A 14,934-nucleotide genomic window follows, 5' to 3' on the forward strand; every position below is an offset into this window, starting at 1 on the left:
AAGAATATTACTGGAGTTTTTTTTGTTACCATAGCAACATTAGAATCACCACAACAGATCTGTTACTGTAGTTGCTTTGTTGCCATGGTAACTGTAGATTCACCACGAGAGATTAATTATACTATAGTCGTTGTATTACCATAGCAACTGTAGAATCGCCACAACAGATTAATTATACTATAGTCATTTTGTTACCATAGCAACTGTAGAATCACCACAACAGATTAATTGCTATAGTTGTCGTGGTACCATAGCGACTACAGAATCACCACAGCAGATCAATTACTATAGTTGTTGTGTTGCCATAGCAACTGTAGAGTAACCACAACAGATGAGTTACTATAATTGTGTTACCATAGCAACTGTAGAATCACCACAACAGATCAATTACTATAGTTGTTGTGTTGCCATAGCAACTGGAGAATCACCACAACAGATCAATTACTATAGTTGTTGTGTTGCCATAGCAACTATAGAATCACCACAACAGAATAATTTGTATAGTTGTGTTGCCATGGCAACTGTAGAATTACTACAATAGATTAATTCAAGTACTTCACTATAGGATGGTTTTAAAAATGTTATGTATTTACTATAAATTACTGTCATTTTTTTTTTTTTGTGGGAAATTAATGAATTCGCATGTTTGGAAATTAAACGTGCTGTAATTCCACAACAAGACTGAACTAGAAAAATCATTTCTGACCAGAGCAAATTGTCAAGGAAGTACAGCGACACGCGGAAGACTAATAAATGCTGGAAGTAGCGGAAGCAGCTGGAAGCAGCAGCTCAAACATCGCCAGAGGGTCCGGTTTATCAGCTCATGTGACGTGAGTCTGTCCAGTCAGAGTCCTGCTGCTGAAGGCGATGCTTTGGAGCTGAAATACTTTACAGATGCTGCTGAATTCCTCCGCTTTAAAGGGCTGCAGAGAGTTTCCTTTGTGGGGATTTGAAGAATTTAGGCTGTAATGCTGATATTGGGACAATATTTATTAGGAATTTGGCTGGAAATGTGTGTAAATCTCAGCTGGGACAGGAGTCAGACAGCTGTCCATCACCTGTGCTAAACACACAAACACACACACACACACACACACACACTGCAAATCACTCAGTTTAGTGCGGAGTTTGACAGACTAAGTTTACACTGTATTTTAGGAAGTTATTATTTACTGCAGTGGCATTATAATAAACAGTGGTGGATGAAGTACAGAAATTAGGGACTTGAGTAAAAGTAGAGATTGTCTAATAAAACATTACTCTAGTGGAAGAATAAAATACTTCTTTCCAATGTTTATTTTGTAAAAAAGTTACATTTCCAGAACTTGCCACACACTAATAACCACAGGATAACCCCACATTCACACACCGAACCACAATCAGATCCATTGTTGTTTTATTAATCAGTGAGTCATTTACTGAAGACTCACTAAGGACGGATCATTTGAATCACTGAATCGTTTATTGGAGATTCACTGTAAAAAGATCATTTGAATAAGTGAATCGTTTACTGATGACTCAATCTGAATAGACAATTTTGAATCAGTGAATTGTTGACTGGAGATTCACTGTGAACGGATCATTTGAATCAGTAAATCATTTTCTGAAGACTTGCTTTGAATGGATCATTTGAATCAGTGAATAGTTTACTGAAGACTCAGTCTGAAGGGATGATTTGAATCAGTGAGTTGTTTACTGAAGAATCCCTCGCTCTGAACTGATCATTTTGAATCAGTGAAACGTTTACTAAAGACTCACTCTAAATGGATCATTCAAATGCACAGTACACTAAATTAGGTACAGTAGTGAAGTTAACTACTGTCCACCACTGGTAGTAAATGAGTTAATCTTGAGGTTCTCTCTCCATCCTCTGTTTTCCTGGAGGGAGGTCTATAACTCTTGTGTTTATTCCTCTGTAACTCAGCTTTTCTTCAGGTGGAGTTTGTAAAGACACACTGTTTAACAGCCGCTCTGCTCCTCTCTCCTCCTTCTGCAAGTTTGCAAACCTTGTTTAACACACACACACATACACACACACACACACGCACACACACACTCATACACTCACACACACACACACACACACACACACACACACACACACACACACACACACACACACACACACACACACGCACACACACACACACACGCGCACACACACGCACACACACTCACATACACACACACACAGCTGTAGAGGATTTATTGTGCATTAACTTTAAACACACGGACACAACTCACAATGTCATAGCCACCATATTAAAAACACATGTATGTTACATCACACACACACACACATATGTATGCACACACAAAAGCACACACACACACACGCGTAAAAATACACATTGATGTACACATAGTCATCACGCATGTACACATACACGTGCACACACACATGCACACACACACACACACACACACACACACATATTTAAAAGCACATACACGTGCGCACACACATATATTCACACACTTGTAAAAATACACTTTCACACATACACACAGATGTACACAAACATGTGCACACACGTACATATATATGTGGGGGCGTATATGGGGTGGTTCGCCCAGGGTGCCATTCACGCTAGCACTGCCACTAATACACACACATGTGCACAAAAACACACACACACAATATATATGCACACACTCATGTACACTTAGACATGCGCACACACATGAAAGCGCACACAAACACATATATATACACCTATGTAGACATACACATGCGCACACACATAAAAGCGCACACACACATATATATACAAACATGTAGACATACACATGCACACACATGAAAGCGCACACACACATATATATACACCTATGTAGACATACACATGCACACACACATAAAAGCGCACACACACACACATATATATATATAAATATGTAGACATACACATGTACACACACATAAAAGTGCACACACACACATATATACAAACATGTAGACATACACATGCACACACACACATATATATATACAAACAATGTTGACATACACACGTGCACAAACTCACACACGCACACACACACACACACACACATACGTATACACACACACACACACATACACGCACACACACACACACACACATACACGCACACACACACATACGTACACACACACACACACACACACACACACACACACACACACACACACACAGAGGCTCTTTCTTGGAGACTGAAACACATTCTTTCATTTCACTCAATGAAGGCCACATGCTCTCCTACACTTACACACACACACACACACACACATGCACACACACTCAGAGTGTGTGTAATGTGGTTAGTCAAGCAGCTCTATTACTGTTCATTTGACTCCAGTCCTTCAGTCTTGGGGTGGGCAGTAATGCTTATAGTGCGTTTCAAATGAGCGCATTACCCTGAAGGGCACTTCAAAGGGCACATCCAGAAGGGCTCATCCATGTGCCCTAACCCCTTTGAAGCAGTCACTCCTGAGGGTAAACCCTTCAGTGACTCTTCCAGATGAAACGTGCTGTTAATGGACAAAGAGTAAGCATTAATCAATTACTCAGAACACCTTAGCAACCACACAACAGCATCCCGGCAACAACAACACATGCGCACTAGGGGTGTGTGCACATGATACACACACAGTCAGCACAGTAAACACATGTAGCGTTTAACTAAATGCATTTTTTCATCTCTGTGTGTGTGTGTGTGTGTGTGTGTGTGTGTGTGTGTGTGTGTGTGTGTGTGTGTGTGTGTGTGTGTGTGTGTGTGTGAGTGATTGAACACTACACCCTAATTTCCCACTGAGCCTGTGAGTACTTGGCTTCGCCTGGTAATAAGACCTGAGTGAGCTGTTGGTTTGAGTGTGTGTGAGTGTGTGTGACCTGAGTGAGTGACCTGTGTGTGCCCCTGTTTTACGGTGGCTGTATTAAGCAGGAAGTGTGTGTGTTTGTGTGTGTGTGTCCTGAGGAAAGGAAGGCAGTAAAGCATCAGCTCCCTCTCTGTGTGTGTCTCGGCTTGAGCTCTGCTTCATTACAGGAGCTGCAGTGTGTGTTTGGCACCTTTATTTCTACAGCACACTTCATACACAGTGGCCATACAAAGTGCTTTACATCAACAGCAATTAAAGAAATTTAACATTTTGGGAGTGTTAACACTTGATAAATAAAAAATAAATAAATAAATCTAAATTAAACTAAATTATATATATATATATATATATATATATATATATATATATATATATATATATATATATATATATATATATATATATAGTAAAAATAAATGAAGAAAATATAAAATAAATGAAAAAAATATAAAAATAAATAAATAAATAAATAAATATAAAAATAAATAAATAAATAAATATAAAAATAAATAAATAAAAGTATAAAAATAAATGAAAAAAGTATAAAAATAAATGAATTAAATATAAAATTAACTTAAAAATATAAAAAATAAATTTTAAAAATAAAAGAATTTCTGCAAAAATATATATAAATGAAAAAATATAAAAATAAATGAAAAAAATATAAAAAAGAAAATATATAAAAATAATTTTTAAAAATATAAAAAATAAATGAACAAAATAAATAAATGAAAAAATAGCAAAAAAAGGGAAAAATAGTAAAATAAAAGGAAACAAATATAATAAATAAAAATATATACAAATAATTAAAAAATGCTATAAAAAATAAATGAAAAAAATATTTAAAAAGTTTTTTAAAAATATATTAAAAAATTACTACTTATACTAACGGCTTACTTATTATCTGCATATTATTATGATATTGTAGGTTTATTAGTATCCTATAGTTTATTATAAATCCTATAGTCTGCATGATCTACATCTCTAATCCTGCTCAACACCTAAACCCAACTGCTATTTTAGTAGTTATTATTAATAGTAACTTATTGGTTAATATTAAAAATCAGCAAGGTAAGCATTTATTGAGTTAAAAGTCATAGTTAAGGATTTATTAACATTGAGACTTGCACATTTAAATTCAGTGTAACCCATTATTCTATTAAACGTCATTCAGAATCATTTATTCGTGTTTATGTTGGCCCAAACATGGCTTTTATTCTCATGTGCATTTCCAGAGAGCGTGAATTATATAGCCAGAGGTATGTCTGGATATTTTACATGTGAAAAAATAATTCTGTGTTGCGGTATGATGGTGTCCCACAGTCCAAACACATGCGCTGTAGGTGAATCGAATAAGCTAAGTTGACCATAGTGTATGAGTGTGAATGTGAGAGTGTATGGGTGTTCCCCAGTACTAAGTTGCAGTTGGAAGGGCATCTGCTGGGTAAAACATATGCTGGAATAGTTGGCAGTTCATTCTGCTGTGGAGACCCCTGATAAATAAAAGGACTAAGCCGATGGAAAATGAATGAATGAATGAATATGATGTAGTCACGTATGGAATTGAGTGAGGATGAATAAATCAATGTTTACTCTCTTTCTTTCTTCTATCATTCCCAACCTTTAATATTCTCGTTGCTTTGCGTTTTATATCTTTATTCAATCACAACAATCTTAAGTGCGGATGTTTTTAAACCATTCAATAACACTTTATGTCCCCGCCAATATTCTGAATGTTTATAAATATTGATAAGCAGTGACTCTACCTCATTAAACACATGTATATATGTCTGTATCCTGACATCGTAACACACACAGACCACAGATCAGTTACAGTAAATGGAGTAAAAAAGGTTGAATAAACGCGGCGGAGGCTTTCCTGCAAACACACTCGGCCGTCTCAGACCTGTTGTAAATATTTAGTGATGGTTTTCTGGAGAGCCGCAGTGTGTGTGTGTGTGTGAGAGGTCAGATGACTCTACAGTGACCCTGCGTCTGCTTGATTTCCCCCTGGTCACCGACCGCAGCTGTTTCTGTCTGTTTCTGAATGGTGGAAAGTGAACTGAAAAACTGAAATCTCACTCTAGTAAAAGTAGCATTGCTTGGGGGAAATGAGTGTAACAGTCTCTGCTGTAAACACTACTTAAAGTATGAGTAAAAGAAGCCCTAAATGTACTAATGTGTAGTGAGTACTGGGAGTACTTTCTTTTAAGGGTGAAGCCATAGCGTTTGTTTTAAAGATAAAATGCTGCCCCACATGGCTCTGTCTACAAACTCCAGAAATGTGTTAACAATATTTCTTGCGATATAAAATTTACATCCGAGGCTGATTATGGATAAGTACCCCTGTCCACATTTCTGGAGAGTGCAAAATACATCCCACGAGGTACATTTTTGTAGTTTTTGTTTCTGCAAATCAAAAAATAACGTATATTAAATTACAGAAATTTATAGTAAAATAACGTATTTTAAATTACCGAAATTTACTGCAAAATAACGTATATTAAATTAAAGAAATTTACTGCAAAATAACGTATATTAAATTATAGAACTTTACCAGAAAATAACATGTATTAAATTACAGAACCTTACTGTAAAATAACATTTATTAAATTACTGAAATTTACCATAAAATAATGGATATTAAATTACAGAAATTTACCGTAAAATAACGGATATTAAATTACAGAAAGTTACCGTAAAATAACGGATATTAAATTGAAGAACTTTACTGTAAAATAACGGATATTAAATTACAGAAAGTTACCATACAATAACATGTATTAAATTACTGAAATTTACCGTAAAATAACGGATATTAAATTACAGAACTTTACCGTAAAATAACGAATATTAAATTACAGAAAGTTATTGTAAAATAACGTAAAGTAAATTACAGAAATTTACCGTAAAATAATATATATTAAATTACCAAATTTACTGTAAAATAACGTATATTAAATTACAGAAAGTTACCGTAAAATAACGTATATTAAATTACAGAAATTTTTACTGTACAAAAACGTATATTAAATCACAGAAATTTACTGTAAAATAACGGATATTGAATTACAGAAATTTATCGTAAAATAATGTATGTTAAATTGCAGAAATTTACTGTAAAATAACGGATATTAAATACAGAAATTTACTGTAAAATAAAGTATTATAAATTACAGAAATTTACCGTAAAATAATGTATAATAAATTACAGAAATGTACCGTAAAATTACAAATATTAAATTACAGAAAGTTAATGTAAAATAACAGATATTAAAATAGAGAAATATTTTAATATCCATTATTTTACAGTAAATTTCTGTAATTTAATGGCTGTTATTTTACTTTTTTTATGGCTCTCCAGCTGCTGGAAAGAGCCGTAAAGTTATGGATTTTTTTTTTCAGTGTAGGGTGGCTTGCTGCACAGCTTTTTAAAAGTTGTCTCCCCGTGTTGGTGTGGGTTTCCTCCGGGTGCTCCAGTTTCCCCCACAGTCCAAACACATGCACTATAGGGGAACTGATCAACTAAACTGGTCGTAGTGTATGAGTGTGAATGAGAGTGTATAGTTGTTTTCCAAAACTGGGTTGCAGCTGGACGGGAATCCGCTGTGTAAACATATGCTGGAATAGTTATTGGTTCATTCCACTGTGGAGATTCCTGATAAATAAGGGAGTAAGTCGAAGGATAATGGATGATTGAGTGTTGATGATTATAAACCACTATGAGTGAAACTTCAAAACACCATGCGTCTGAAGTCAATGGCGATGTGTTCCAGTAAGCATGTTGATTCCTAAGCCCTGGTGGTTTGTCAGTGTTTCATTCCTGAACATGTGTGTGTTTGTGTGTGTCGTGGAGTCGTCTTCTTCAAGACTCTTGGCTTCCTCTGACTCTTTCTGTCTCTCTGGAGATTTATGTCTCTGTTTGTAGATCCAGCATGATTTCCATATGTAGAACATGTATTACTGACTGACACAGGTCGAGCTTGAGAATGCACACACACACACACACACACACACACACACACACACACAAACACACATATATATATATATATATATATATATATATATATATATATATATATATATGCACACACAAATACATGCAAACACACACCCAAATAAACATGAAAATGCACAATCATGCATAAACACACACAAATACAAACATATGCAAACACAAACACAAAATATAGACTCAAACACACACACACACACACACAATTAAACACACACACATATATACATGCAAATGCACAAACATGCGCACACACACACAAATATACAAACAAATGTACACACATGTATAGATAAACACACACATACACACACACACACACACATACAAATATTCACATATGCACACACAATTATACATGCAAACACACACATAAACACACTCACACAAAAATGCACACACACACAAACAATTCTACAAACAAACACACGCAAACAAACACACCCACACACATATACAGACACAAACACTAACGTACATACACATGAACAAACATGCATGCACACACAGAAATATATACACAAACACACAAACTATACACGCACATACACAAACACAAATATGCGCACACAAAAACACACAAGCAAACACACACAAATGTACACACACATCTTGGCAAAATATTCTAATATTCTGTGTGTGTGTGTGTGTGTGTGTGTGTGTGTGTGTGTGTGTGTGTGTGTGTGTGTGTGTGTGTGTGTGTTTGTCCTGCAGGCGTGTCCAGGTGCTGCAGTAAACTCCAGGGCTGATCAGTGCTCCGCCTTCAACGCTCAGGAGTTCATGGGTCGTGTGTACGACTGGGAGCCCTTCACTGAAGGTCAGAAGCGCAAACTGCAACAACACACACTGTTACACACACAGCTGAAGTCACAATTACTCACCCTTCTGTGACTTTTGTATTGAAATTTTTCCCTTATTATGTTGAACAGATTCAGGGATATTTTGTTCTTCTGGAGAAAGACTTATTTGTTTTATTTTATCTAGAATATAACCAGTTTTAATTGTTTTAAACCACTTTAAGGTACATTAGCTTATTGATAACTGATCATATTGATACTAACATGTATATAATATATATATATATGACATCTTAATGACTTCAATTCTGCAGACTTTCCCGCACATGTATAATATGTGCAAAATGTGGCTCTGCTTCCCTTCAGCCCGACCTGGCCTTAAACAGTGAGCGAGTCTGTAGCTCAGACCTTCAGATAAGCCAGAATAAAGGCGGTTTTCAGAGTCTGTGAATGAGCTGAGGAATAAAAACACAAAGTAGACGTAGAGTGAATGGAGGAGGAGGAGGAGGAGGGGTCAGGGCTATTACTGTACCAGCATTACAGAGTCTTTGTGTTACTGACGCACACAGAAAGAGAAACACACAGTTAAAAACAGAGTTATAAAGACTTAGGCTATAAATCAGCCATCAGAAAGAGACAGAGCGACTTATATTGGGGAAACTAGATGAGGGGGCGGAGTCTCAGAGGTCAGGGAGCCATGGAAACCAATTAAACATCTCCGGTTCTTTTAGCTTAGCTTAGCATAGCATAATTCATTGAATCTGATTAGACCATTAGCATTTTAAAAAAAAAGGATGTTTCAATTTGTTTTCTATATAAAGCTTGACTCTTCTGGAGTTACATTGCGTATTTACCCCACATGGGAAATGAAAGGTTTTCTATGCTGATATGGTTGGAATTACACTCTCTGTCTTACATAATAAACAAGAAACTTTACAACGGGTCCAGCAGGGTTATAGCAGAGCTCCGCTAGAAATCAATCAGAAAGAGAAAGAGCGACTTATATTGGGGAAACTGGATGAGGGGGCGGAGCCTCAAAGGTCAGGGAGTCATGGCAACCCGCTAAAACATGTCGATCTCTAGGTCTTTTAGCTTAGCTTAGCATAATTCATTGAATCGATTTAGACCATTAGCATCTCAAAAATGTCGAAAGAGTTTCAGGATGTTTGTCTATATAAAACTCAACTCTTCTGGAGTTACATTGTGTACCAAGACTGACGTAAAATTAAAAGTTGCTATTTTACAATCTGTCACTTTTAGCTTAGCTTAGCATAATCCATTTAATTGGATTAGACCATTAGCATGTCAAAAATGACGCAAGACTTTCACTATGTTTTTTATTTAAATCTCAACTCTTCTTGGGTTATTTTGTGTACTAAAACTGACAGAAAATTAAATGTTACTATTTTATAGTATGATATAACTGGAACTACACTTTCATTCTGGCGTAATAAACAAGAAACCTTTCTGTCGTACCATGACTCCAGCAGCTCAATGATATTACAAGTGATTAACCCTTGTGATGGATAGTTTTGAGTTACAGACGGACGGGGAAAGTTAAAAGCAGAGTTATAAACACAGAGCTCTGCTATAAATAAAGAGAAAGAGCGACTTATATTGGGGAAACTGGATGAGGGGGCGGAGTCTCAGAGGTCAGGGAGTCATGGCAACCCACTGAAACATGCTGCTGTTCAGGACTGACGGACAAATGGACGGAGGGATGGATGAAAGCCTCTGTGAATGAGAATAAAGGGGAAAAGCCCTGAATAGTAAGTGAGAGGCTTGAAAACAGGGGAAGTGAGGACAGACGGTGCTGAAGTGACACTCAATCTAGTGTTGAGCAGAGAGAGAGAGAGAGAGAGAGACTGGAGCATGTATGAGCTGCTCTCTCAGACACAAGCTGTGCTTCTTTATGCATTTTCATCTGGCATAGATGCTTTATTCAACAGAGGTCGCCACAGCGGAATGAACCGCCAACTATTCCAGCATATGTTTTACACAGCGGATGCCCTTCCAGCTGCAGCCCAGAACTGGGAAACATTCATTCACACACACACACATACACTACGGTCAATTTAGTTGATCAATTCCCCTATAGCGCATGTGTATGGACTGTGGGGGAAACCGGAGTAGAGGTTTGCCTTCCCGCGGTACAGCGGTACAGCCTAATTTGCGGGACCTAATTTATTTAATTTGCGGCACCTAATTTATTTAATTTGCGGGACTTAATTTATTTAATTTGCATGACTTAATTTATTTAATTTGTGGGACTTAATTTATTTAATTTGCGGGACCTAATTTATTTAATTTGCGGGACTTAATTTATTTAATTTGTGGGACTTAATTTATTTAATTTGTGGGACTTAATTTATTTAATTTGCGGGACCTAATTTATTTAATTTGCATGACTTAATTTATTTAATTTGCGGGACTTAATTTATTTAATTTGCGGGACTTAATTTATTTAATTTGCGGGACCTAATTTATTTAATTTGCATGACTTAATTTATTTAATTTGCGGGACTTTATTTATTTAATTTGCGGGACTTTATTTATTTAATTTGCGGGACTTAATTTATTTAATTTGCGGGACTTAATTTATTTAATTTGCATGACTTAATTTATTTAATTTGTGGGACTTAATTTATTTAATTTGCGGGACCTAATTTATTTAATTTGCATGACTTAATTTATTTAATTTGCGGGACTTAATTTATTTAATTTGCGGGACTTAATTTATTTAATTTGCGGGACCTAATTTATTTAATTTGCATGACTTAATTTATTTAATTTGCGGGACTTTATTTATTTAATTTGCGGGACTTTATTTATTTAATTTGCGGGACTTAATTTATTTAATTTGCGGGACTGAATTTATTTAATTTGCGGGACTTAATTTATTTAATTTGCGGGACTTAATTTATTTAATTTGCGGGACTTAATTTATTTAATTTGCATGACTTAATTTATTTAATTTGCGGGACTTTATTTATTTAATTTGCGGGACTTTATTTATTTAATTTGCATGACTTAATTTATTTAATTTGCGGGACTTTATTTATTTAATTTGCGGGACTTAATTTATTTAATTTGCGGGACTTTATTTATTTAATTTGCGGGACTTAATTTATTTAATTTGCGGGACTTTATTTATTTAATTTGCGGGACTTAATTTATTTAATTTGCGGGACTTAATTTATTTAATTTACGGGACTTTATTTATTTAATTTGCATTACTCAATTAATTCAATTTACGGGACCTAATTTTTTTAATTTGCGGGACTTAATTTATTTAATTTGCGGGACTTAATTTATTTAATTTGCGGGACTTAATTTATTTAATTTGCGGGACTTAATTTATTTTTTTTTTATACTTTCAGTGCAACCTTCCTACTTTAGGGTGACCACTGAGCCACTGTGGCGTCACATTTATTTATTTTTTTTACAGATTTTCAAAAGCATCCAGACAAAAATGCAGACGTCGCCCTCCAGAAATGCATTCGACACACACCTATTGACGAACATCTCCGTCATGAAAGCGTGTGTTTGACTGCGCCACACCTACAGCTCTGTCCTGGCTTGTGTTTTTCCCGGTCATTTGGGAAGTGTGTGTTGGCCGTCTTCACGCTACACGATCTCTGAATCACTCAGGCATTCCTCGATAATAAGTCACTGGGATAAAGGCATTTGCTGAGTGGATTCATCAGTTCAGTTATCCTTAAACAAACACACATCTGATCTGAAAGCACACATTCGACTGTACACACTGTCAAATAATATCCGTAAATGAGCTGTTTTCCATATTTTTTGATTCAAGTTTTTATTTTACAATATGTTTCTGCTTTTAAGCAGATCTGTGGCCTCATGTAAAGACTTGCGTTAGATTCACACTAAACCATTGCGTATGGACAAAGCTGTAAATGTACGTACGCAGTACAAAATTCAGATGCATGAAACGAATCCCTCACATATTCTCTTTGTACATCCGAATTAACGTGAAACTGAGCGCACGTGCATGAGCACAAAACCCCTCCCTGACTCCTCCCCTGTATAAATATGGTAATGACTCCACTTTGGCAGAGTGGAGTGGTTTTGTTTTTATGTGTGTGTGTGTGTGCGTGTCTGTTTTTTTTTTGTGTGTTTGTGTGCGTGTATTTGTTTGTGTGTGAAGTGTGTGTGGGAACAGGGGGGTAGGAAGGTGTGTGTTTGTGTGTGTGTGTGTTTATGCATGTGCCTGTGTGTGTTTATCTTCTTCTTTGTGTCTGTGTAAGTGTGTGTATGTTCCTGTGTGTGTGTGTGTGTGTGTGTGTGTGTGTGTGTGTGTGTGTGTGTGTGTGCGTGCGTGCGTGTGTGTGTGTGTGTGTGTGTGTATGTGTGTTTGTGTGTGTGGTTGGGTGGATAGATGTGTGTGTGTGTTTGTTTGTATGTGTGTGTGTGCCTGTGTCTGTCTTTTTTATGAGTGTGTAATAGATAATGCGGTTGCGTGTGCATAGTTGTATCTGCATGTGTGTGATAGATATTATTTATGTGGGTGAAAGTGTGTGTGTGCGTATGAAAATGTGTGTTTATAGATGTGTGTGTGCTTGTGGATACTCTATGTCTGTTTTTGTGTGCCTTTGTTGTTGTTGTTGTTGTGTGTGTGTGTGTGTGTGTGTGTGTGTGTAGTGTGTCCATGTATAGTGTTGTGTGTGTGTGTGTAGTGTGTGTGTGTGTGTGTGTGTGTATTGTGTCCATGTGTATTGCAGTGTATGTGTAGTGTGTCCATGTATAGTGTAGTGTGTGTGTGTGTGTATTGTGTCCATGTATAGTGCAGTGTATGTGTAGTGTGCCCATGTATAGTTTAGTGTGTGTGTGTGTAGTGTGTGTGTGTGTATTGTGTCCATGTATAGTGCAGTGTATGTGTAGTGTGTCCATGTATAGTTTAGTGTGTGTGTGTGTGTGTGTGTGTGTGTGTGTGTGTGTGTGTGTGTGTGTGTGTGTGTGTGTGTGTGTGTGTGTGTGTGTAGGAGGTATAAGAATGTTCTGGATCTATTGGAAGTAACACTGTCATGGGTTCCAGCAGTTTTGTGAGATGATGTTGGACAGAACTTCAGGGCTTCGACTGTGTGTGTGTGTGTGTTTGTGTTTTGGGGGGTGGGGTGTGTGTGTGTGTGTGTGTGTGTGTGTGTGTGTGTTGTCCCTGGGAGATCATTATTTTGGCTGGCTTGACTCTAAAGATCGTTATGTGATAATGTGTGTGTGTGTGTGTGTGTGTGTGTGTGTGTGTGTGTGTGTGTGTGTGTGTGTGTGTGTGTGTGTGTGTGTGTGCGTGTGTGTGTGTGCAGTAATTGTTCCTGCATGCCGCTGCTGTTCTGTTGTGTGTATGGTTTGGCGTGTTCTCTGTGTGCCAGGGGGTTTATAAGACAAAGCTGACTGAAATGTGGAATAGTGTCATTATCCGCTGGCCCTTGTGTCCCAAAACCAAGGAGAGAGCGAGATTTCATTACTCACAAAAACAAAGACATTGAGTGAAAACCTTAATATCTTTCCTAGAGTTCTTCTGCATTCATAAGAGTTCAAGAGAGAAATATTGGATGCTTTTAGCAAGTCAGTATCTTTTAAATGTTGTGGAAAGTGTACAATTATCCAATCAAAAGCTGACTTCATTGCCCACATGGGTAATGACGGTGATACCTGGAGAGGCGTGATTGGGAGGAGCAGCCTTCCTGATCTGAATGCGTAGTGTTCTGTTATTGGACATCTGTGCTAATCACAGTTTGTCCATAACAAACACCATGTTCAAGCATAAGGGTGTCCATCAGTGCACATGGCACCAGGACACCCTAGGGTTGAGATATCATCTGATCTCTGATCATATGTCTTGGACACTCGGGTAAAGAGAGGGGCAGAGTTGTCAACTGATCACCACCTGGTGATAAGTTGGATCTGCTGTCGGGCGGTGGGGGGGGGGATTGTGAGGGTCTGGCTGAACCTCAAGTCAGAGGGATTTTCAACTTTCAGGCTTCGACCAGATCCAGAGGGACGCTGGAGACATTGATACCGAGTGGTCCATGTTTTCAGACTCAATTGTTGACATGGCGGTGACGAGCTGTGGTTGTAAGGTCTGTGGTGCCTGTCGAGGGAGCAATCCACAAACCCAGTGGTGGACACTCAAAGCAAGGGATGCCGTCAAGCTGAAGAAGGAGTATTGGTTGGGCTTGGTTGGCTTGTAGGCCTCCAGAGGCAGTTGATTGGTACTGACAGGCCAAGCATGCTGC

At 37.1% G+C, this 14,934-nt stretch overlaps 1 protein-coding gene across 19 annotated transcripts in view; it reads left to right on the forward strand.

Annotated features, from left to right (window-relative positions):
• The window catches only part of adamtsl4 (ADAMTS like 4), a 76,734-nt gene that overhangs the window by 23,864 nt on the left and 37,936 nt on the right, over positions 1 to 14,934 (forward strand). For all 19 annotated transcript variants that reach the window (XR_015510741.1, XR_015510743.1, XR_015510739.1 and 16 more), the window contains exon 5: positions 8,595 to 8,697. Coding sequence is in view for 1 of the 19 variants with exons in the window: in XM_087286377.1 (XP_087142503.1) it covers positions 8,595 to 8,697 (103 nt within the window). In the remaining 18 variants the exon portion in view is untranslated. The remainder of the gene's footprint in view (positions 1 to 8,594; positions 8,698 to 14,934) is intronic.

Source organism: Danio rerio, chromosome 16 (assembly GCF_052040795.2).
Source record: "Danio rerio strain M-AB ecotype USA chromosome 16, GRCz13ab, whole genome shotgun sequence".
NCBI lineage: Eukaryota > Metazoa > Chordata > Actinopteri > Cypriniformes > Danionidae > Danio > Danio rerio.